Source organism: Mchenga conophoros, linkage group LG10 (genome assembly GCF_057382185.1).
Source record: "Mchenga conophoros isolate Kocher_MC1m ecotype Shallow Benthic linkage group LG10, M_conophoros_male_GT1.1, whole genome shotgun sequence".
Classification (NCBI taxonomy): Eukaryota; Metazoa; Chordata; class Actinopteri; order Cichliformes; family Cichlidae; genus Mchenga; species Mchenga conophoros.
This window is the reverse complement of record NC_140535.1, coordinates 18,141,026-18,166,176: the sequence shown is the minus strand read 5'-3', so window position 1 is coordinate 18,166,176 and position 25,151 is coordinate 18,141,026. Positions and strand designations below refer to the sequence as shown.

The window sequence follows — 25,151 nt, the reverse complement described above, 5'->3', positions numbered from 1 at the left end:
CTGCCTCGCTGAAGTCGCTCCACCTCTGCCTCTCCGGCTTTGTACCCAGAGCTGAACCCACGCCGCGGCTACCTTCTCTAGGATACCGGGGCTGCTAAAAATTTGAAAATGGCCCTCCACGTCCCAAAAGCTCCGGGCTTCGCCCAGATGTTAAAGGATGGCGCCAAGGTGGGGTTAAATTAGGAATATTGGGCTCGTAGATGAGCTTTGACTGAGTAGTTGTGAAGAAGCGTGCTAGCTAACGTTAGCCGCTAAGTTAGCATGTTCATTCAGAGTCATGAGGGATAGTTCTAGAAAGCAGCAGCCAGGCCGCCCAGCCGGCTGCTGGACGAAGGTCTGTTAGGGAAGATGAAATGCTTATTCTTGATATTTCACTGTCTCCCTTCAGTCTAAACCGTGCTAAATATAGCAGCAGCAGAAGTTGAGCTGCTGTTATAACGGGATGCCATACTGCAGTCACACCCAGCTAGCATTCAGCTAACTGTCAGTACTGTCAGCTTAAAGTGATGCTGATGCTTAATGAAATGTTTACATTCTCAGACTATCCATATTATATCCAGTTATTTGCTTTTAACATATTCGTTGTTAGGTAGTAAGCTAAATATATTAGTCTGACATGGAAATGAACGGTAATGCACCTGTCTTGAAAAGTTGATTTCTTGTCTGTTACAGCACTTTTCAGGTCTTGAAGAGGCTGTCTTCCGTAATATCAGAGCTTGTAAGGAACTTTCTCAAACCACCCGCACTGCCTATGGGCCCAACGGTAAGTTTGGTCTGCCTACAGCCTATTAGGGTTGTGCTCTGTAAAGATATCAAAGCAGCACCCGTTAAATGAAGTGTTTTCTTTTAGGCATGAACAAAATGGTCATCAACCATTTAGAGAAGCTGTTTGTCACCAATGACGCTGCAACAATTCTCAGAGAGCTTGAGGTGAGGAGATGTTGTTGTGCACCTCACTGAAATTCAGCTGAGTGCATAATAAATGTATGAATTTAACTATTTATGTAAATTGTTTGTTTTATAGGTGCAGCATCCCGCAGCCAAAATGATTGTAATGGCGTCCCACATGCAAGAACAGGAAGTCGGCGATGGTACCAACTTTGTCCTGGTCTTTGCTGGAGCTCTGCTGGAGCTGGCTGAAGAGCTCCTTAGAATGGGCTTGTCTGTTTCAGAGGTAAACAAGATAATATTGGTAAAGTAGCATGGCTTGATGTCAAACATGTGCTATGATTGGTGCATTTTCTCAGTGCCTGCTTTTTCTTCTTTGCCACAGGTGATTGAAGGCTACGAGAAGGCTTGTAAGAAGACTCTGGAGATCCTGTCAGACTGTGTTTGCTCCTCAGCCAAGAACCTCCATGACATTAATGAAGCCAAGTCGCTCATCCGTACAGCAGTCATGAGTAAACAGTACGGCAATGAAGACTTCCTTGCGAACCTCATTGCAGAGGCCTGTGGTGAGTCAGAAGTGCACACTATCTCAGAGTTGATTGTCTCGATTTTAGCATTGCCTTGGTATTTTTCTGACTTCCTTTTTCTCCCCTCTTCGTGCAGTATCGATCTTCCCAGAGACCGGCAATTTCAATGTTGATAACGTCAGAGTATGCAAGATTTTGGTAAGCAGCATCTTCTGTTGGTTTTATTTTGTGTGCGTATGCAGTTTGGCCTCTATTAACATTTGTGGTCATTTTAGGGTTGTGGGGTGACGGCATCCTCTATGCTTCATGGCATGGTTTTTAAGAAGGAGGCAGAGGGAGACATCTCATCAGTGAAAGACGCCAAGATCGCCGTTTTCTCCTGCCCCTTCGACTGCATGGTGACAGAGACTAAGGTAAGTGGAGGTGACCGATATATTAAGTTTAATGAAGATGATGCTGACATTGCTCTCGGTGCTGACAATAGTCCCGTCTGTTCCACAGGGCACAGTGTTGATAAATAATGCACAGGAGCTCATGGACTTCAGTAAAGGAGAGGAGGATTTGATGGAAGCTAACGTGAAGGCTATCAAGGAGGCTGGTGCCACTGTGGTGGTAACTGGGGGGAAAGTGGCTGACATGGCGCTGCACTACGCCAACAAGTACAAACTCATGGTGGTCAGGTAAGAACTACAAAACCTTAAGTGAGCAGGGAACGTATCATATACAAAGAGCTAGACATTTACGGCAAATTCAGCCTGAGTTTCTTCTAGTTGAGCTTACTGTTTCATGTAACTCGCTTAAGAGATCACATTTCTCCCAAGTAAAGATTGATCTTTTTGCTAATACAGATGGTCCTTTCATGGCCTAGGACTAAAACTTTTATTTTGAAGGTGCAAGATGTAACTGTGTCTGCATTTTTTGGGACATTTAAATAAATATATGATGGCCGTATGTTAAATATTACATGATATATAATAGTATATCTTTGGCATTGTGTGCTTCCCAGCCGTAAACGTTCTTTTTTTCCTTCTCGTCAGGCTTAACTCCAAGTGGGACCTCAGGAGATTATGCAAGACTGTGGGAGCTGTAGCTCTGCCCAAGATGGTGAGTGTACACTTGTTTTTATCAGATCAGGTATTCGAAAGAGCCGTCCATTTTTAACTATAAATACATTTTTGTCATCCTTAGACGGCTCCGACTCCGGATGAGATGGGTCACTGTGATGATGTATATCTGACTGAGGTGGGAGACACTCAGGTGGTGGTCTTCAAACATGGTAAATGACTCCATCCTTCAGGCTTGTGAATCTTAATTTTAAACCTTTCTGAGTTAACATGTTGGTTGGTGTTGACACAGATAAAGAGGATGGTGCCATCTCAACCGTGGTGATCAGAGGCTCCACTGACAACCTGATGGATGATATTGAGAGGGCTGTAGATGATGGAGTCAACACCTTTAAAGTTCTGGTCAGGGTAAGTAGACATTATAAGTCACTGGGGTTATTTTGTTTTTGGGATTTTTTTATTACTTTTAGATGAATCACAAGTTTTAACAAATGGATGCACAAATTATATTTTAAAGATTATTATTGTCTTTATTGTAAAGCAACTCAGGCTGATGTTTATCTTTTTTCTCATCGGTGTTGAGCACCTGTTTACTTAATAATAATAATAATAATATTAAAATAGAATTAGGAACTGAAAAACTAAAACTATGCTATCAGTGTTCACTATGAGCAAAACTTTCCCTTTAAACATTGTTATTGAGAATCTTACAGTTCACAAATTTCAAGGGGTTTTCTTTTTATGTACTACTTAGTTTGCACAACAGCTACAGTCTCTCTGTCATTCATTATCTTTAGGACAACAGGCTGGTACCTGGAGGAGGAGCCACTGAGATTGAGCTGGCCAAACAGATCACCTCATATGGAGAGGTATGCACATTCAAGTGAATTAATTAACATATTCCAAGTCCACACACTTATCTCTCGTCTTCGTTTTGTCCTATTTTGACTGATACACCATTTTCCTGCCTTTCTGCAGTCCTGCCCTGGTCTCGAGCAGTATGCCATTAAAAAGTTTGCCGAAGCTTTCGAGGCGTTGCCACGTGCCCTCGCTGAGAACTCCGGCGTGAAGGGGAGCGAGCTTATTTCAAAGCTGTATTCTGCGCATCATGAGGGAAACAAAAACATGGGCTTTGACATTGAGGTATGTATGGATGCATGAGAAGAATGTGTGGATGGCTTTGATATAGTTTGATTTCAGATGTGAATCGTTTAAAATATTCAGCCTGTGTTTTCCTTGGTTACAATCTACAACGGCACTGCAAGAGGCACCTAAACCTTACACACTGGTCCTTAACGCATTACCAGTGGTGTCCAAAACGTGACAGTGAATGCCGGAGGAGCTAACACTGCTGTTTGCACTAAAAACATGCACTACATCATTCTGTCATCACAAGAGAAACTTGGCTCATGTGTTGGCCTTTGAGAGAAAAACAGTTACCTTGACTGAAATGCTGGAAGGACTTGAGCTCCCACCGAGTCCATTTGTGTTGTCTGCGCTATGGAGACAGATACAGCCTGTTCCACATGATCTTTAAGCTAAATAATATGATGTTCACATCGTATGTAATTACCAAGCAGGCGAATCACAGTTTAGATTTATTTTTTTTTTGGCTTCCAGTTAACTTGGGTAGATGCACACCACTTTTTAGATTAGGGTACACAGCTTAACACTAACAGTCCTTTTTCCCACCTGTACCTACTCATCTTGGCTCAACTCGGTTTCGGACGGTTTCTTTTACAGTCGAGTACGAAGTAATGGCGACTCAAACACCACGACGATGGAGGAGGTTGAGGTGATGCTATACCTGCTGCCTCCTCTTTTTTTTTTTTTTTTTTTTTGCATAGCCAGGTCCCTAATTTCCGGGTTTCAAAAATTATGCTTTTGATTTTCGTGAAGGAGACGCCCTCATGACTAATTGAGGAACGCCACTGACTAGCCAATCGGTGGCATGCAGTCTGTTGACGTCTCGTTTTCTGAGTATGGGAAACCCTAGAAACAGTCGAGTTAAGTTGAGCAGACTAGGTCTATAAAAGACATCTTAAAATTTGTGTTGTGGCATCCTTTTTTCCCCCTTAAATCCAAAATTTGAAATTATTTTTTTTAATACCCGTTTCTATTGAAGCGTCTCATATTCTTGACTGACGGTGCGGTTGTCATGTTGTTTGCAGAGTGATGGTCCTGCTGTGAAGGACATGCTCGAAGCCGGCATTCTGGATCCCTACCTGGTCAAATACTGGGGCATAAAACTGGCTACCAATTCCGCTATCACAGTGCTGAGGGTGGACCAGGTGGGTACAAACAAAACATTCTTAACACACAAACTCTACATGTAATGAAAGCCAGCCTCATACAGAATATTTTATGAACTTTTGAAATTGTGTTTTTTGTTTTTGATTGAGACAGAAAACTGCTTCAATCAGTCAGACAGTAAGAGCCTTTAGGACTATTTTTCACCTGTTTACAAAACTTCATCTATTAAACGGCTTTTAATGTATCGGTTTGGTTTTTAACTGAATAATTTAGGCTTTGAGGCAAATCAACAAACGTAATGCCACACTCCAGAGATCCGACAGACCGCATCAAATCACATCTCACAGATGTTTGCTTTCTGTTTATATTTTGAGTTTTGTATTATTCTTTTTAGGATTTTTTTTTTATGTTCTTTAAAGCAACTGGTGGATAAATTAAGTGTGCATATATGTACGATCCAGATCATCATGGCTAAGGCTGCAGGGGGACCCAAGGCTCCCAAGCAGAGAGGCCATTGGGACAAGGACGGTTGGGATGAAGAGCCTTATAATTTTGAAACTCACCATTAGAGGGCACACACAAAACCCTCAGTCGCTCAGTCAGTAGGTTTTGGAATGTGTGTGCGCTTTTAACTAAAAACAAAACAAAAATCTGCACCGGTGTGCTCAGTCACTCACAGGAGGTTGAAATATGTATGTGTTACCTGTCACTACTAACACTGGAGAAATGTTGCGTTACTGACTGGATTCAACCACATCGCAGGTGTTTTACACAAACCCAGATGTGCCACTGCCTAAACCTGCACAGAGCAGATAGTGTGTGTGGTGTGATAGCATGCTGCATGCGCAAGCAGTTTGTGAGTGCAAGTACCAAATCAAACACTGTTTTGTTTTTTAATCTATTTTAAGAGAAGATTAATTCAGTTTAGACGTAGTTGAAGATGTTTTGTGAAACATGAAGTGCCTTAAGTAACTGACCCAGAGTTTAATTATTATTTCTTCAGCTCATTTTTTTTCTTTATTTATTTATTTGATTTTAAGTGTTCACGTTTTGTGCACAAGTACATTTTCCTGTGTAGAGAATTTCTCTTAAAGCACAACATACGGTACTCCCACGTGTGCTCATGAATGTTTAATCACTATAAATGGACTTCTGGAATATCTGTAGGGATTTAAATGGTCTTTTTTTTACTTTGAAAATATAGTCCCCTCATTTATAAATAAGCACAGCAGTTTAAGATTGAACACATTTTGGATGCTGTGGTTAATGTTTGTCTATCAATTATTTTATGAAGGTCAGAGGTGATGTGCTTCCACTCTGCCATAAAGCCCACTCACTCAGCTGCATGGATCTTATGATGAAATGATTGTTTTCTTCCTTTATAGATCATCATGGCCAAACCAGCAGGAGGACCCAAACCTCCCCAGGGAAAGAAAGACTTTGATGAGGACGACTAAAATGTCCAGCAGATGCTCCTTTTAACCCTGAACGCTCTGACATGGATTCCCAAACTTTTCTACTTATTTAAAGCTTACCTGTTTATTGGTTTATTTTGTAGAAATGACCATACATTGGTAACAGAAGTTTAAAAAAAAAAATCATACCAATGGCTCTGTTTTGCTTTTTATGTTCTCAGTCCCAAATAAAAGGCACCTGTGCTGTCACTATTTGGTTTGTTTTTTACTTTTTGCCCAGCGTTGCTTTATAAACTTCTTTGGTACTTCATATGATCACTAACTTTGTTTCATCACATATTGAGACTCAAAAAGAACGAGAAAATGTACTGTTACCACGCTTCAAATTGCTGTGTGTTTCCCATGATATTTAATGGCCAACATTGTACATTGCTTCTTGATATGATACAAACATGCATTAAATTCAGTTTTACTTATATAGTGCCAAATCACAACAGTCTCCTCAAGGGCTTCATATTCTACACTAAAGATATAATAATAGAGAGAAAACCCCATGTGTTGTAGTCAGATCAGCATCTAATCTAATATAGGACATATGCACAATTAATTAACCTACCAGATGCTTCCAAGTGTTTAAAGAACATTACAAAATTCCTAAAAACAAACTCAAAATATGAACAGAAATAAAGGATCCCCAAAGAGCAAGCACTTGGTGACAGTGGGAAAGAAAAACCCTCCATCAGAACCAGGCTGAGGAAGTGGTCGCTATCTGCTGTAATGGGTTGCAGGGTAGGAGAGGAACACGGCAAAAAACACACTGGAAGAAATTGGGGTGATAAGATACTGTGAGATCTTACTGTGAGGTTCTAGTTTGTGAGGATACAGCTTTTAAATTTGATTCTGGATTTAACAGGGAATCAGTGAAGAGAAGCCAGTATGGGAGAAAGATGCACTCCTTTTCTGTATCAGTGCTCCCGCTGTAGCATTTTTAATTAAATGAATTGCATTCAGCATTCACATTTCCTCCAAACATGCTAAGACAGCACATATTATGCATGCATGGGTTTATTTTTAGAACAAGTGAATGGGGGGTTGAAAAATGTATCGGGAGATACAGGAGGCTTTTCTGTTACACGTTTGCTTTTGTGCACACAAGTCACGCCAATGCAAATGATGCAAACCTAACAGAAACTGTCACCGACGTGTATAATTGATGTGTGCGGCTCTGATTACCGCAAGCAGCAGCACAGGGATCTGAAGCGTGCCTCTCATTGGACGGTAGTGATGGGGGCGGATTTACGCTGACGTTGCCCATACGCGGGATTAACTTGTTTTCTTTATATCGCCATATCTGTCACATTTTATACCGCGTAGCCCGATCAGCTGCAGATTGTTAGCGAAAGGTAAGCGTTGTGTTCGTGCAGCCCGACACCGTTGTTCGTGGAGAGGTTGCGGAACAGCGCGGATGGCTAAATGAAGAGCAGACGTCGGTATGAGGACACTGCGCTGATGTCCTGTCACACAGATGGGGGCCGACGGCAGTAAGAACAGGAAGGTGAGTTGGATATCTGGTTGCTAAGGTGTAAGGCACGTGCTTTGGTGGGGGTGGGGGTTCCCTGTGTGACGGGGTTCCGCAATCTCTTGGGACCTGAAAAGTGTGCTGAAGTTGCGTAACGGTGAAAAGTCGCCAATTAGTATTACAATGTGTTATTCCCACGTTACGATATATGGGGTGAGACCATTCACTTTGAATGCAAATTCGTCACTTTTCAAACAAAAGTCTGACACTCCCCAGATTGCGGTCACTGGTCGAAGCTGTTTAGCAGAGTGACAGCGGAGTAGATGTGCCCCTTTATTTTGCTCGGATGATAATGACACTCTGCATGGCTGATTACGCGCATCTTGCATTACATAGCTGCAGAGATGTGCAGCAGGAGCCCCACGGGGAGGGGGCTTGTTGACCCGGTGACTGCACTTTGGATGCAGACCAGGGAGTGTTTTTATATATGAGAGCAGGAATGGTTACATGAAAATGCTGTACCACTCGGCTCCACTTAGGCATTTGAGGGATGAAGATGGGGCTGTATTATAGCAAAGTCTGATGTCTTGTACAGTAAGCCACAATCGTTAGGAAAGCAACCTTTTATAAATTAAATCAAGTATATACTGTGTACTGTCTTTCAAATCTATGGCAGGTTGTAAAATTATTTAAATACAACCCCAGATACATGTGTCATTGTTTTTTTTTTTTTTTAACAAACACTAAGATAAAATTCACAAGTGCTGTGTGTGTGTGTGTTTGAGAGAGAGAGAGAGAGAGAGAGAGAGAGAGAGACTATAAAAGATACAGAATCACAAAAGAGCTGTAGATGTTAAACAAAGAGTACAAATAAAGGAGGAAAAGTTAGAAAAAAAGACTGAACGAAGTTGTTGCGAGGGTTACTAAGAAAAAAAAACTTCTCTACAAAAAACATTTTTGCAAGTATGGCTAAGGCTCGCAAAGCTGAATCTCAGTAAACCACAAGACTTCTAGAACAATGTCCTTTAGACAGATGAAAACCAAACCCAGCGTAACATCACAAACACGTCATACCGACTGCCAAACACGTCGGTGGAGGGGTGATGATTTGAGCTTGTTTTGCAGTCGCTGAGTTGACCACAAAGTCCTCTTATACCCAAGTTTATTACAGTCTAATTTGAGGTCAAGGTGTCAATACCCAGTCAAAATCCAGACTTTAACCTGATTGAAATGCTTTGGTGGGACCTTAAAAGTGCTGTTCATAAATGAATGCCTGCAAATCTCAATGAACTGAAGCAACGATACAAAGAAAAAGTCGCAAAAATTCCTCCACAGCAACGTGTGAGACTGATAAAGTCATACAGAATACGACTAATTCAAGTTATTGCTACAGTAAGTTGTGTTTGGACTTAGTCTGTAAATTTAGAGCAGCATTTAGGCAATTCTCTTCTGTATTTTTACAAAGCATTTTTCAGTACAGGTTGTCCTGTGCCAACTTTCTTTGTGTGTTCTAGTTTCCAAAAGGTCAAGTGAAAGCAGAAGGGCGCTTTCAGCAGTGCACGCCTGCCTTGATAAGTGTTGGTACTTAACCTTGCGTAAAACACTCTCTGAATGAACAGTCTATTCATTTTTGTTCTCCAGGAGTTTGTGTAATAAAAACAGACAATCTAAATGGTTTTTTTTATCCTGTTTCTTCTGTAGCATCTACAAAACTGTGTCTTTATCTTTTGTTTCCCCAACAGAGGCCTTCCAAAGGGCAGGAGAATGAGCACTTATCTTCTGGATGGCGTGGCTTCCTCTCAAACATTGGCCTGTCTGTCCCAGCAGGCCTGTGTCGCCTTGCCCCGTCTGCCCTTCATCTGGGCCAGCGTCGAATGCTCCAGGGCAAAGCCCCCGAGATCCCTGACCACGTCTTGAGGCTGGCAGGAGTTGGCCCCCACAAGCTGAGAGCGGAGTGGAGCCTGCCGGGGTTTATTACCATGTTCCTCCCCGAATTCCCCCACAGAACTGTGCCTGGCCACGAACACTTTCAGGTGAGGGTCATTTTGAACGCCAGCGCCACATCATGCGTCTTATGATTGAACAAAGCTTTCTCATGTTCTGCTTTTACTTTTTTTTTTTTAACTAGACACCATCCCATTGTATCTGTGTCTGCATTGTTCTCGCCTCACTAGGTGTTGGGCTACATCGCCAAAGGTTCATTTGGACCCATCCTGAAAGTGAAGGACAAGGTCAAACAGAAGACATATGCTGTTAAAGTGAGTGTTGATTATCTGGGTTTTAACATATAGGTTTTCTGCGTTTAAATTCTAACATAAATACCAATCAGGCTGTTGCAGGAAACTGAAGCTGTGAGATAATTGTGTTCATGGTTCATTTATAATTACAGTGGCCTGATTTCATCTTGTGTCTGCCCACAGGTCATACCTAAAGCAGAGATTTTAAGACTCGGGGTTTTGGAGCAGTCAAAGGAAGAAGTTGTAGTCCAGGTGGGTTTTGTGTTAACTTCGAAGGCACTATATTTGCATTTCATACAGTTAGCACTCAACAAACCAAGGCTTTCTAAAGTACACATAATAGTCAGTGAGTGATAATTACTGCTAACAGTTAATAAGTGATAAGATCTCATGTAAATATTGTGCTATTCTTTGATTTCTTAACTTTAGAAATGTTGATAGAAGGTAGAAAAAATCTGCTGTGATGGTGATGAACCATTTATGTTTATTTGCCTTCTCACAAAAATGGCGTGTGCCTGTAAAGTCTGAAGTTAATGCGATTCTGAGTGACGTGATCTCTCAGAAACAATGGTCGGTTGAGCTTTTCCAGGCTGACCTTTGACCTTTGCCTGCAGCGTCAGGTGCGCCACCCATTTGTCCATGACCTCCAGGACTGCTGGCAGACACAGCGCCACGTCTACATTAGTGAGTCAGACAGAGACCGGTGACCCAATCCAACCCAGATCCACTCTCCCTTTACTTCACCTCACCTTTTCTCACCTCAAAACTGGCAGCTAGGTCCAAGATCTACCCACAGCCCCACCCAAACCCAGCTCCTACAACACGATGAACAAAAAAAAAAAAAAGGCAAAGAGGTTCCCGTCGAGACTTTAAAATTCAGGGTCTTTTGAGCTTGTACCCCACGTTTAATCGCACCTTTATCAAACACCCTCCAGCCCTGCAACCCCAGTCTACCACTCCCTCTGCATCGTGTAGCTTCTTCGACTTCTTTCCTCTTTCCTCCTGAGCATTTACCCTCTTTTTCCAAATTAGCCACTGACTCAGAAAGTGTGACCCACTTTGTTTGCCTCTCCACCCCCTGCAAAAAGAGAACGAGTTAGCCCCCGAAAACCAGATGCTGAACATACTGTGAATCATCACTGAGTCACATATTTTTTGAGCCTGAAATGTAGAGTACATGGAAGTCACCACAACAAACCGATGAAGATCTCTGCAGATATTTTAAAGCAATTAAGGTTAAACAGTTGCTTAATTGTTATGTTGCCTTATGTAACAGTGTTAAATAAATATGGCTATCCTCAGTTACAGTGTGGTGATTCATTATTACAAACGCACACACATGCAGTTTAAAGTCATGCTCCATTAAGGCAGCCAGCCTTAAAATTCCACCTTGCTTGCTTCCTAGAGAAAGACAGTTTTCACTCTTGTCTCTTCCCTAACTTGAGCAGTGTTGTGTTCCACCTCCCGCTGACCTTCACTTCCCAGTCACATCTCGCACCGCTGCACAGAGGCATGCTTTGATCCTGTTTCTTCTCCAACAGTGTGCGACTACTGCAGCACAGGAGACCTCTACACCTACTGGCAGATGATTGGTCAGTTCCCAGAGGACACGGTGCAAGTGTTTGCTGCAGAGTTGGGATGTGCGCTTGGTGTGTATGCTATTACATTACTAATTAAATGAAAGATGTGAACCCTCATCCGTACTGTAAGCCTGACTTTTCCCTTCAGAAATCTTAATTAGCTCAAAGCGTCGTTTCCATAGTTATTTAACTGGAAGTAATTATCAGAGGTGGTCTTATTAAAAACAGATGAGCTCTCTAAGGATCTCCACCAGCAACACAGCAAAGTCAGAATGGTTCAGTTTGCCAGTACGAAGACATGGATTTGAAACCTGTTTGCTTACTAGTTGTTGTTTTTTTACAGGCTTTCTGCACGATTTTGGGGTGATCCACAGAGATGTGAAGGTAAAAACCAAAAAAATTGTACAATGACACAAAACCTATGTTAAGCACAGGCATCTAGATCATTTCAGGCAACACATATTCATATCAAGGTTTTTCACAGGACTCTCTGCAGTCCTCAGTCTTTTACATCATTGTGAAAGGAAATTTGTCCCACTGTTCTTTACAACTTTGTTTGAGTTTAATGATGTTTGTGGGAAGTTGTTCACAGCAGCTCTCTTAAGGTCCCACCACCTTGGACATTGACATTGCTCATTGGTTCTTTTTTTTCAGCCATTCTGCTGTAGATTTGCTGTAAGACATGTGGTCTCACATTTGTGTCTAGAATACTTTGGTATACAGATGAATTCATTATTGATTCAATAACTACAAAACAAGCCCAAATCAGCCCTCTGTCACCGCAGTGTTTGACAGTTGATATTTTACAGCTGATATTCCACTTCGGTCACTCCAGGCATTGTTTGAGAAATCTTGAAAGCTGAGAAAGCGTTGTTTTGATGGAATTTTGCAAAACTAAGCAATGCTTCTTTATTTTAGAGAAGAAGCTTTTTCCTAGCAATCCTTCCAAATACTTGTTCAGTTATTTTCTAAGTGTGCTGTCATTAACTTTAACATTTAACATACTAACTGAGGCCTGTAGAGTCTGAAATGGGTTTTTGGGAAATTCTCCGAGCATTGCATATCAGCTAATCAAGTGCACTTGATTATCAGGCTGTTACTTAGCTGCTTCATTCCCATGGATGGAGTAAGGTATCCATAGGAATACCATAGGCTAGAATAAAGGATATCAAATGCTGCAAGCCTAACATTTATCATGAAGAGTTTTTGTCTTAACTCTGAAACCTTTCCAGCTGGATGTCCTACTTTTGCGTCTCATATAAGAACAGCAAGCTCAGCTTCCTTTTCCATCATGCACACGTACAAAGGCTGTTTTTGGTTTTGTAAGGCTGAATACTGAATACTTACTAAAAAGTTTCTAAACTGCTCATTCCTGTTTTTTAGTCAATGCATGAACACAACAATGTGTACAATGCATTAAAAATGTTTAAATTGCCACAAAATATTTTATTGAAGTAGAATTTGTTTGATACTTTGTGTTTTTATCAGATACCGTATTTAGAGTTTTGTTTTGTTTTAATATTTTGTTACAGGCTACAGGTTTCCTTTCATCAGTGTTTCGCAGTAATCCGATGGCAGACACGGTGTGTGGCATAAGAATTCAGTGCAAGAGTGTAATCTCATCCACCTATTTATTTATTTTGCTCTGTTGTTGCAGATGGAAAATATCCTGCTGACAGACAATGGTAAGTAAATCTTGTCCCCAGCAGAGAGCAGCATAGCTTTGGTATGAGGGAAAAGCACAGAAGCTTCTAGAAAACAGAGCTGTGCACGTCTATCAATCAATACCTATCACTGCAAACTATGAGGGAGCATTATGATACAAATAAAAATCCAGCCTGTGTCAGTTAAAAAAAAAAATAGCCTGGGATTTCATACTCATCATAACATAGAGAAAATGATCTTTTCTAGGACACATCCGGCTAGCTGACTTTGGTTTGTCTCGTCGCCTGGAGAGAGGGGGAAGAGCCTTTACCATCTGTGGAACCATCCAATATATGGGTGAGGAAAACATCCACTCTTAACCTCCCCTGCAGCTCATCCCACCACAGCTGCAGATGCTGGGATTTGGAAGCATTTAGAGCGTATCTAATTATGTTTTACTGGGAGGTGAATTTATGAATGGAAAAACATTGTGAGGGTTCTCTGTCCTCTGCAGCTCCTGAGGTGCTGAGTGGTGGGCCCTACAACCATGCAGCTGATTGGTGGTCACTGGGAATTCTGCTTTTCTCACTGGCTACTGGGAAGGTTAGCTATTGTTGCCTGTTTGCACGGTCAGCAGTTCGATTAATCTCTCAGTGACACATGAGCATGAAAGACTGTGTTCATTTAATGTTCTGGCATGCTGAAGTATTAATCTATCAAAGTAGCAAAAGATGAATCATCCCCTGAATTTTCCCTCTGTCAGTTCCCCGTGGCTCCTGAACCAGACCACTGCAGCATGTTGAGGAAAGTGAGGAGCTTCCCCTATGAGATGCCCCTCAGCCTCAGCTCCCCACTGGCCTTGCTAATAACAGAGGTAATCATTTATTGTATATCTGCTAAGCAGCGAGCCAGTTGAACGGTCAGATCATCATCTGCACATTTTCCTGTCCAGCTTTTATGCAAGACTCCCTCGCGTCGCTTGAGGACGCTTGATCGTTTCCAGCGGCAAACCTTCTTCCGCGGATCAACCTTTGACCTCGACCTACTGCAGCGTCAGCCCATGGAGGTAACAGACGAGACGTCTGAATGTCCTCGGTTTGGTTGTTTCCTCTGTAAGCTGAAGCATGAGTCTTGACTTCTCCTCTCTGTTGCTGTCAGGTGATTCTGGAGCTGCGGGAGAGACCGGACCGAGCGGCCAAAGCTCGACGAGGCCTCACTTTGTCCCTACAGCCTCTCAAAGGCTTCGACTACGACTCGCTCCTCAGCCCACCCGCCACGCCACACTCGCAGCAGGATCCCAGCGCAAACACTCACACAGCTGTACCGCTGCCTGGCCCAGCACTCCCACTGCATCCTGCTCAGGAAAAAGGTCCACGCAGAGAAGTGTTTGTTTGACAGACACTGAGTTTACAGTGTAAAGGCACACTTGTGCACATTTGTCCACCCTTGAATTGGTGCGCCTTTAAAAATTTTCTAAACTTTAAAATTACTGACTTAATGGAAATCACCTTTTTTTTTTTTTTTTCTCCACGCATATTTCAATGACTTTTATGTTTTGTGACGTGCTTAATACAAGTTATTCTTCCTTTATGTGTTTGCCTTTCTCCGCTGCACAGTTCCTTGCACACTTGTTTGCCCAACAGTTGTGCAAGAAAGATTGCACTATTGTGCATCCACTTTCCAGTAAACCATCATGGCTGCCGTGTTAATACATAGTGGACAAATGCTGTGAAATTTACCCCTTGTGGAAATGTCATGCTTGTTGATCATAATATTATAGATCATAATATTTTTTTCTTTTTTGTTTTAAGTGTGCAAACCATAGTTATCCTTTCAGCTAGGTTAGTTGATTTCAAAATCTCTGCTGTTATTTTCATGTTGCAAGATGTTGCAGTTATTTTAGCAGAAGCGGATGGAAGACTCGTTGCCTCAATCTGTGCAACTTTTACTTTGAAACATAGTCTGTACCTTTGCTCATGCCACGATCTGACCTTTCCCAAACCTGACCTTGGCTACATCATCTCCTCGAGCAAGTGACACAGTATCAGGTTCAAATGTGTATGCCTTCAACACCTTATTTAGCTTCATCATTTATAACCTACGTCTCAGGGGAGCGCTTGGTGGTTTTCCCATTCAGCCTTGATTTTTGACTCCAAGAGCTGTACAAAAGTGTGCAGATCAGAGCTGGGACTGGAACAGCAGTACCGTTTACCTCCACTTAACATTTTGATCGATACAGGGCTTTTTCTACGGTCTGTGGATGTGGTAAGCCCTTGCCAGTGATCTCACCTTTATGCACTTACCTGCTCATCTGATTATAGTGTAATTTATTTATTTATTTATTTTTGTAAAGTATGCCCTAATGTGTGCCCAGAATGCCTCGTGTGTGATCCTTGACCTTTCTTTATTTCTGGTCACCGAATGCTGATGTGTATATATTCCTGTTTATAAAGTTTATATGACTTTTTTTTTAATACTCTTTGATGTTTGATATGTTATGTTATGATGTATTTTTGTAATTGCCATGTAGCACAGATGGAATATTAAACTCTGACTGTACAAAGTTCTGCTGGTTTGTTCTGTCAGGGTGGAACCTGTTGAAGTTCAAACCAAACATCAAAATGAGGAAGAAAGTTATTAAAGTGACTTTGAACGTGGTGTGGTTGGTGGTGCTAGACGTGCTGGTCTGAGTAATTTGGAAACTGCTGATCTGCTGGGACTTTTCCACACAGCCATCTCTACGTTTTACAGAAAAATGAGAAAATATCCAATGAGCGGCACTTCTCTGGGGTAAAAATGCAGTGTTGACATCAGACCTGACGGGATGGCATTGGCAACTCAAATAACCACTCATTACAACCAAAGTATGCAGAAGAGCATCTCTGAACGCACAACACACTGAACCTTGAAGCGGATGGGCAGAAGACACACCATGTGCTAGCAAAAGAAAAATTAGTACCAACTGAGCATCATTTAAACAGCCCAGCCTAGCTGAGCATTGACTCTGACAGTGTCCATCCCTCTATGACCACAAAATAGAAAGTTGGCATTAGCACCAACAGTGTCATCTTTACACAAAGTGAGAAGAAAGAAACAACACACATGTACAAAATGCACTATAAATGGAGCATGTATATTAGGCCACAACTAAAATAGAGGTATGCGGGCAAATCACCAAGTGCAGATCTGCATTTGACCAGGGGGAGCTCAGCATCTCAGAAAAACTTATGAAAACAAATTCCTTTTAAGGTCATATTATTGTTAATGCTCAATTCAAATGCCTTACAGAAACCTCTCAACAAATTACATTACCGAAGTATCAGAACATACCATAAACAATAATATGAACTGAAATCTAACATATGTGAAAGTTATAAAAGTTCACTCAGCTTTGTCTATAACTAGGCCGCAAAACATGAGTATTAATCATTTTCAGAGGTTATTTAGCACTAGGACGAAAAAAGACTTACCAAATACAGAGTATATTTAATTAAAGTAAATTATTTTTATCTTATTGAACAGTTTGCACTGTAGGAGGCGAAGTTCCGCCTTTGTTCACAATCGCTTTGTCAATTTTACCATCATCTATAAATACCTTGGTACTTTTAGAAAACAGAGGACAAACTGTCTCCACAAAGAAGAAAAAAAGATGCACAATCACTCTGGAGCTCTGCGGCGCATGCGCCCCGTCGCTTCGTGCCGTGACGCCTGGTTTAAGCTCCGCCCAGGCTTTCTAAAAGGTCACGTCGCGCTGCAGCAGTGAAACAGGAGACCGTTCCGCATCCTCTGCGCACACCTCACTTGATCTCTATCAGCAGGTAAGAGTCACCTCATCCAAAAATTGTTTAAATTTTAAACGTTTATTGTGTGTTACTGAGCGCGTCAGCCATGATGGCTGTCATTCTGATGGTGATGCGGATGTGATGCTGTTGACTGAACCTACAGCTAGCTGTATCTTCCAAAAGCTAGCCTGTTAGCCATAAATGAACAAACAGCGTCATTAGCTGTATCACTGATGCTATGTCATCTCAATTTGACAGACAACTCCTAAAAGTCTATCACCTTCTCAAAAACAGTCGTTTTAGAGTTGCGCATTTCGGCCCCATCATCGAAGTACGCAACAGGAAGGGCGCAGAAGTGATGACCTTCGAGGATGGAAGTGGAGGAGACGAGCCTGTTGCGCCTTCCTTCGCTTCAGATCGACGCTATCAGTTTTTACATGTGCTTGATTATGCGTGATTTGTCGGGTACAAACGTGGGTGGCAGCGGTGATGGGTGAGGGCTGTGACGAGGTTGTTTCCCGTCAGGGTGTAGCTGTCCCGAAGCACGTAGACATCGAGAGGCGGAGCCGCAGAGTACGTGAAAAAGCTACACGTGTTAATGAAGTCATATAGCGGCCTGAATTTTGGAAGCAAGGCATATATATATATATATATATATATATATATATATATATATATATATATATATATATATATATATATATATATATATATATATATATATATATATATATATATATATATATATATATATATATACTAGTTTTGTAGAAAAGTGGCGTAAAATTAACCAACTTAAGCAAATTAGTTCAGAATGTAAAATAAATACTAATATCAACAATAATCATGATAATATATAACAAATATGTTTTAGCCCTTATCACGTGGGGATGTAATTGATGAGGGTTGGATTGCAGAAGTGTTTATAATTTAAAAAAACAAAACAAACAGCAGTTTCCACTTAGTAATTATATTTTTTACTATTCTCTTGCATTATTAACGAGTGTAATACTTAAATAAGTGTTTTCATTGTTGATTTGTACGCTACTACTTCACGTGTAAAATGAATTTTAAAAAAAACAAATGAGGCAATGGATCAATGAACAAATCGAAACCCTTAATCAATAACTGCTGTTGCTAAATAATTCTCCATTGATAAACTAATAGTTTCCAGTCCAGAAAGTATTTTTACAATCATACACCAGGTGTTCTTAATTATGAGTGGTTTCCTTACTGACGTTTGTTATGGACATGTTTCTGAAGTCTAACCTGCACATTTTCATCAATGTCCACCTTTCTTTGAACTGCAACACCCTCGCAGCCTCGAGGTCTGTAATAGGCTCCCATTGAGCTGCATGGGTAACAGTGCTCCTGCTACCGCTGCAGCATCAAGGCCTGAAGATAGATGCGACACCAAGGCCAGAGGCCCGTCTGGTAACAAAGCACAGCACTGAAAGCAGGCTTTTTATTTTAGTGCTGTCCTGCAGGAGCCATTTCATCGCAAAGCTCATGCAACTTGAAAATAGAATTTAAAAAAAAAAAAAAAAAAAGTGGCACCCTCCAGAGGGTTCTGATGATCTAGACAAAACGGCAAAAAAATCCTCATCCTCCCCCTACATGCTTATGAACATAGGCAGTAAATCTAGCATGCAAGCTCAAGACCTTGTAGTTGAATGCTTGCAGCAATGCTTAAAAGAAGACCAGCTGCAGTGTGATGGCTGTAAATGTGGACTCTGATGTTTTTCTTGTATTTGTGATTTCTCACTGCATGCCGGGCTGCTCCTGTTTTAAGGTGAGAAGCATTGGATGGCCCCTCTGTTTGTTTTTGTTTTTTCTTCTGTTAACCTGAAATTCAATCGAAATCAGACAGCATCACAGTTAAATCAGCCTGGTACAAATCTAGATGTGTCATTTTCCATCTAACAACAACTAAAGAGCGTGTGTGTGTGTGAGTCCGGTCTTCTTGTTTTTTCAAGTGGTTCTCTGTGACTCAGCAGGGAGTTGATCTTCATGTCGCATTGCAGAAGTGTTGTTGAAGCAGACCACTTCAACAGGCTGGATCAAAGATCAGAAAATATAGAGAGCTGGGCTACGTGTCATGAAAGCCTGCATATGCAGTCTACTCACAACAGTGAACCAGCTTTAAACTGTTCAGTCATATCACTTCAGGCTTATCAGTTTTTAGTGATGGTATGGTTTTGTTTTGGGGGTTTTTGGTTTTTTTTGTTTATTTTTTGTTTTTTATTCTTTTGAGCTGCTTTAGCCACACAGGAAATTGATCAGGAATCGATGAAGAATCTGACCTCCAAGCAGAATTTCTAATTGCAGTTACCAAATCAATAAATCTCACGAATGACAATCAATAGGATGCACTCGAATTTACTACACACACGCCCGTTCAACTATCTTATTGAGGACCTTCATTGACATAATGGTTTCCCTAACCGTTAAAAATGAATGCCTCAACCGAACCCTTATCCTAAACCTAACCATAACCTAATTGTAACCCTGACACTAAAACCACATTTTGAGCCTCAAAAAGGCCTTCAAACTTGTGAGGACCAGTGTGTGTGTCCTCACAAGTGACTGTTGGTTCTTACAAGTATAGTAGAATGCAGCTTTCGGTCCTCACAAAGATGGCTAAACAGGAACACGAACACACACAAACAGCCTTAGAACCTTGTGCACATAATTTATAAAATATTTGAAAGCCGCATTAGATAAATGTCCTTGGCCACTGGGGCAACATGATCACTGAACAGTGTATGTTATTGGTTAGTTATTGGTAACTTTATGTGTATGTGACTGTCTGGAAGATAACGGTTATCACCAGTGTTGATGATAACGCTACTGGAAGGTCTCTACTTGATTCTGATAGCGCTTACGCTGCTCTAGTTTTAGCTTCTTATTATTATTATTATTTTTTTTTTTTTTTTTTTGGAAACACAGGAAGATCTTTTTAACCCTGGAGAACCCATGGGGTCAAATTTGACCCCATGGTTTCCCTAGTAAACCAATGGGGACGGATCTGACTCCATGGGTTCTCCAGGCTTAAAGAGTTCTTAGCCTAATACTGTAGCTCAGGGTAGTCAATACAAATGAAGACGCAGGTTCACCCAATTGTAATGTCCTGCAGTTTTTATAGGATATGCTATAGTTTCTTTAAATCTGCTACAGTTGGGTAGTTGAGGCTTCTACCGAACTCAAAAAAATTTCTGTATTTTAATATTAACTCAAAAAACAAAACAAAATGGTTTCAAATAATCACTTGACTTCATGAATAGATCATGAAGCTAAAGGAATATGCAAAGCAGAAATATTTAAACTCAAACACCAATGAAAAGCCTTCCTTTTAATTCTCTTGATCAGGCCATTTCCCTAACATCCTATGCTCTGAATAATGGACTTTTTTTTTTTTTTTGTCTTTTTAACCTTTTGGGCTTGTTTGTTTTAAGTGTGTCACATCTGTGGTGCAAGGCCCTGCAGTGGTGCTTGTGTGGCACAGAGTGAGGTAGTTGTCTTTGTTCTAATGGCCTCCTCTGGGACTGTTTCCTGGAGACGTTCAAGAAGCAAACCCAAAAATGGAAAACATAAGATTAGTACCTCCTTTGGCTGTGAGTAACATAAGCTGAGTTGTCATCACCTGATTATGTCTAAAGCAGTTCAGCCACAGCCTTCTGACAATCTCCCATTTTTTGATTTGGGAGCCATCGTAGATTAAGAGAGACAGAAGGATAATCCTATATGACAAATATTTTCCCAGGTTACTTTACCAAAGAGAGAAATGTCCTTGACACCACACACTCTCTCTCTGTGGTTGTTGCATTGATGCATAGTAGTGATTCTAAAACTTTATACTTGCACATTTAGCCAATATCTTTTTTTTTTTTTTTTAAAGCTAATAACCCTCCAAGCATAAACTCTAGTGCACTACTACCAAACTTGCCCCAGCTGATAATGTGCTAGAGTCCTGCCTCATATTGTTCTTTTAAGGGGGTTGTATTAATTTGTGTATGCAATTCCCTATGGACGGTGTAAAAAGACAGGGTTTCACCCATTGCAAACGTGCTCCTGTGCACTCGTCCAAAATCCCGGATGCATGTCCCTGGTTGCGGATGACCTATGTGTAGGTTTAATGCCGATTGGTTGACACGTGGCGACATTCACAGGGACTGGGAGAAGCACAGGCAGTGACTGTGGTGGTCACTTCTCAATGTGTTTGACACTTTGTTTCACTTCAGCTCTTTTCATGTTGTAACTTCCCTCTACTCTGTCCTGAGCTGATGGACCAATAACAGAATAACCAGGAGTAGCCCGCAGACCAGTTATACTACATAGTTGTGTAGTATACTGGTACACTCCCTCCACCGACGCTCTCTGTGGGTAAGCAGGCCTCCATAGGCTGCTGGGGCTGAGCCGTGATTTCAGCGTAAGCCTCCAGTCAATGTAAAGTTGTCATCTTTAGTAATTTTCCGTTATATTTTTTTTTTTGTTGTCCAGTTGTTGCATAAACTGTAGATTTCCTATTGAGTTAGCTTGTTGTGCAATGTTTCCTTAGCGAAACTCCACCACGGTGGAGTCGTACTGCTTCACAAAGGAGGGCAGGTATTTGCTGAGCATGGTTTTTGGCTGGTACAGACAGTGGAGCAGAGCTGAGGGCACACATGCCTTTGCCCTTAGGTTGGCTTTTATCACGTGTAAATACTTCCTTTTATTCACTGGAGATGTGAAGTATGCAGCTTGTACCCCTGCTGAAGCTATTCTCCTCGGGGACACGATATGCCCTGCAGGCCTGGCCGTGTGAGTGTGTGTGTGATAAGAGTTGCACACTGATTTCATTGAGAGGCCTGTGTGTACTGTAAAGGTTATCTCATAGCTTTAAGCTGAGGATTAACACAGAGGGTACAGGGAGTATATCAGACGGTGTGCTCTCACAATAAACCAGCCTCCCTGACTTTATCATTAAGCTGTATTACAGCCTCCTATGAATGTGTGCCTTTACAATATACTGACAATTCCAGCTTTTAGTTGACACTGCTTGCTGTGGAGGAACATTTAGTAGAATAAATGAATAGTCTATCGAATTCTCCAATGGATGACCTGCTATTGTGGCCCACACCCGGCAGCGTTGTGCACAAAGCTACAGCCTTGTGTTCAGCGGGAGCGCCTCGGATACCAATATAGCCAAACAGACAAGTCACAGCTTGTTCTCAGGCACACAGTGCATTAGCTGGAGTGAGAACGGAAATTTACAAATCCTTGATGCACTCATATCGCATGGCTCCAGTAGAAATAATTTGTAGTCTGAGAACAGCAGCGCTTAAATGGATGCGTGACGTGTCACTCCAGGCGAAGAACTAAAGGTGTAACTGGCAGAGAGGTGTATAATGACAGAGGAAAACAAAGAGTGTTGCTGAGGAGGGGGAAACGAGCCGTGTTGCATCCAGGCCTGCAGCTATAATGAGGACTGGCAGCAGAGTCTATAGGAGCGTTATTACACAACCCCTTCCCCCTCCCTCCATCCGTCTGGTGTGGTTCACATGGGGGAGGTGAGGGGTTACGTAACTGCTAATTTATGGAAGAGTGAGGAAGGGAAAGGGGAATTAAATAATCTGGTTTGAAGGCTGTTTATGGAGTTTGGTCACTGCCACCAAGCTTTCTGTTTTTAATGACTGACACCAGATGATGCATGAAAATGAATGTCAACAAGATGGGGTGTTTGCTTCTAGTCACAATAAGTGATTTTACTGAATTACTTTTTTTCTATTTCCTTTTCTTTTTTTCTCCCCCCCCCCTTTCAACTCTCAGGAAACAGGAAATGTACTGCTCACATCTTGCACACATGTCATGTTCTTGTATGGTGTGATTAAGTGCCATTGTGTAGGAGTTTGCCCATTTTCACCAATCTGGCTGCACTTAACTTAGAAAAGCTCATTGGTATAACAGTATAGTTGAGCTGCAGACAATGGAGACATTAAATGAGGCCAGCCCTGGGCAGTCATCCAGGTTTGCACATAGTGAAGCAGTATGTGTGTTTCGCTCTCTTTCAGCCACCATGACTCACCAGTATCCCGCACTGACCCCTGAGCAGAAGAAGGAGCTGCAGGACATTGCTCACAGGATAGTAGCTCCAGGCAAAGGCATCCTCGCAGCTGATGAGTCCACCGGTATGTGTTGGTGTGTCGGTGTTTCAGCAAAGGTGGCTGATTGAAACGCAACATTAAACATGGTTGAATACCAACATACAGTACACTGAACATGCAGTGAGTTGCATGTGAAATTAGAATTGCTGTGCGTTTATTTAAAGAGATCATAAAATAAAGATGCATGTTATTGTTTCTATAAGATTACTGCAAACAAGCAGTTTTAGTCTTCTGCTGTAGGCCATTTTATACTGTAAATGATGCTAAATAAATGGCATTTGTGTCATCTGTGTGTATTTTATTAAATCCATGTCCTTGTTTTTTTGCTCTTTAGGCAGCATGGCAAAGCGTTTGAACCCCATTGGGGTCGAGAACACTGAGGAGAACAGGCGCCGCTACCGCCAGTTGCTCTTCACAGCCGACCAGCGCATCGACAGCTGTATCGGAGGTGTGATCTTCTTCCATGAAACCCTCTACCAGAACACTGACGATGGCGTCAACTTCGCCAAGCTCATCAAAGACCGCGGCATTGTCGTTGGCATCAAGGTAGGCAGGGGATTGCCGTTGCTGGGTAATCAGTTTACCCTGGTGCATTCTTGAAAATTAGTTTTAGCTCAGTTTCATTATGCTTCTGCTGCATTGCCTGGTTTGTGCCATTACGTGTTAGTTTACATAGTTTGTTGTGCTCAGAGTCTACCTTAAAACACAAGAGCCTGAGTGCTGAAAATCTCAACCTCCTTTTGTTTTGAATGTCATCATCACTTCGCTGTTGATATAATGCAGTCAAGTGACTCAGCTTAGCAGGCAGTGTAAACCCTCATCGTTTAGCAGGTAAAACCTGAAAGGTGTTCCTTTTTTTTCTTAAACCAAAAAAAAACACGCTTTCAGTGTGTTTACATACACTCAGACCCACACATAACAGCAGATCATGTTGTTAGGACCAACTGGGCTAAAGTTATTTCAGGTCAAATTCAGAACATTTTCTGTTTGTCTTTACAGGTTGACAAGGGTGTTGTACCCCTCGCTGGAACAAATGGAGAGACCACCACTCAGGGTAGGAGACAGTAGACGCACAAGTTTGAGAACTGAAATGAACTTCACGGAAGCCCTGTGTGTTTCTCATGGCTGGTTCTGTGCGTTGTTTGAGTGCAGGTCTGGATGGGCTGTCCGAGCGATGCGCGCAGTATAAGAAGGACGGCGCAGATTTCGCCAAGTGGCGTTGTGTGCTGAAGATCAGCGAAACCACGCCGTCTGAGCTGGCCATCTTTGAGAACGCCAACGTGCTGGCACGATATGCTAGCATCTGCCAACAGGTTAGTGTGGTACTATAGAGGATTCCTTTCCTTTTTTTGGAAAGGACACTAGTGATCATCAAATGGTAGTATTGTATATTTCTAAAATACTGGTGTTAAATTTACACTCTGTAATCTCTTTCAGAATGGTATTGTTCCAATTGTGGAGCCTGAGATCCTTCCCGATGGAGATCATGACCTGAAGCGTTGCCAGTACGTCACCGAGAAGGTAACATGTTGCAGAATGTGGAACTCTGCCACCTTTATCTGTTCTGGAGAGTTCAAGTTTGGACTTGCGTGCTATCGTTTGTCTCCTGCTGTTAGGTCCTTGCTGCAGTGTACAAGGCTCTGTCGGACCACCACGTGTACCTCGAGGGGACACTGCTGAAGCCCAACATGGTCACAGCTGGACACTCCTGCCCAACTAAGTACAGCAGTGAAGAAATCGCCATGGCTACTGTTACTGCTCTGCGCCGCACAGTGCCTCCTGCTGTCCCAGGCAAGATACTTGTGTATATAATAGGAAAAATTCAGGGAGTGGGACAGTATCTGTGTGTAACAGCAGGGCTCCAAGTGACTTAATAGAGCAGCATATTTAAAAGTTAAACCATTATATGTTATCATGGATAAACTGCTAGCTGAAACATGCTTTTGTGAATGTATAAAATCAGTTAGATCATCCCTTGGAATTTGGATGAGTTGACTAGTAAATTGGCAGTCTTGGCATTTTTCAGATTGCTTTGATTTCCTAATAGTAATACTTAAATCTCTAGATTCTTTCACTCGTTTATATCTACCTGCAGAGTG

General features: G+C 41.8%; 3 protein-coding genes across 8 annotated transcripts in view; all 3 read left to right on the top strand.

Moving 5' to 3' along the window:
• The first annotated feature begins 9 nt into the window (after window positions 1-9).
• Window positions 10-6,399, top strand: cct8 (chaperonin containing TCP1, subunit 8 (theta)). 3 transcript variants are annotated; one of them, XM_085289060.1, is made up of 16 exons: window positions 10-168; window positions 673-763; window positions 851-930; window positions 1,025-1,174; window positions 1,274-1,454; window positions 1,552-1,613; window positions 1,691-1,828; window positions 1,917-2,095; window positions 2,453-2,519; window positions 2,604-2,691; window positions 2,772-2,887; window positions 3,277-3,348; window positions 3,458-3,622; window positions 4,651-4,770; window positions 5,194-5,330; window positions 6,118-6,399. In XM_085289060.1, exons 1-15 carry the CDS (start codon window positions 109-111, stop codon window positions 5,299-5,301), a joined length of 1,677 nt encoding a protein of 558 aa, XP_085145186.1. In that variant the 5' UTR covers window positions 10-108; the 3' UTR covers window positions 5,302-5,330; window positions 6,118-6,399. The 3 variants fall into 3 exon arrangements, with proteins under 3 accessions (XP_085145186.1, XP_085145185.1, XP_085145187.1); XM_085289059.1 differs by having other exon boundaries at window positions 5,194-5,334; XM_085289061.1 differs by lacking the exon at window positions 5,194-5,330.
• Window positions 6,400-7,401: 1,002 nt separating this feature from the next.
• Window positions 7,402-15,686, top strand: rskrb (ribosomal protein S6 kinase related b). 2 transcript variants are annotated; one of them, XM_085289057.1, is made up of 14 exons: window positions 7,402-7,702; window positions 9,409-9,699; window positions 9,841-9,924; window positions 10,087-10,155; window positions 10,518-10,587; window positions 11,445-11,552; window positions 11,827-11,867; window positions 13,016-13,066; window positions 13,141-13,168; window positions 13,395-13,484; window positions 13,642-13,730; window positions 13,891-14,001; window positions 14,080-14,193; window positions 14,286-15,686. In XM_085289057.1, exons 1-14 carry the CDS (start codon window positions 7,673-7,675, stop codon window positions 14,520-14,522), a joined length of 1,413 nt encoding a protein of 470 aa, XP_085145183.1. In that variant the 5' UTR covers window positions 7,402-7,672; the 3' UTR covers window positions 14,523-15,686. The 2 variants fall into 2 exon arrangements, with proteins under 2 accessions (XP_085145183.1, XP_085145184.1); XM_085289058.1 differs by lacking the exon at window positions 13,016-13,066 and having other exon boundaries at window positions 7,405-7,702.
• Window positions 15,687-16,807: 1,121 nt separating this feature from the next.
• aldocb (aldolase C, fructose-bisphosphate, b) overlaps window positions 16,808-25,151 on the top strand; it is a 9,909-nt gene continuing 1,565 nt past the window's right edge. The window contains exons 1-8 of one of the 3 annotated variants that reach the window (XM_085289052.1): window positions 16,874-16,945; window positions 18,231-18,343; window positions 22,960-23,076; window positions 23,387-23,598; window positions 24,052-24,106; window positions 24,205-24,365; window positions 24,490-24,573; window positions 24,669-24,843. In XM_085289052.1, coding sequence (XP_085145178.1) covers window positions 18,265-18,343; window positions 22,960-23,076; window positions 23,387-23,598; window positions 24,052-24,106; window positions 24,205-24,365; window positions 24,490-24,573; window positions 24,669-24,843 — 883 coding nt within the window. In that variant the 5' untranslated portion in view covers window positions 16,874-16,945; window positions 18,231-18,264. The other 2 variants (XM_085289053.1, XM_085289054.1) reach the window with 2 other exon arrangements.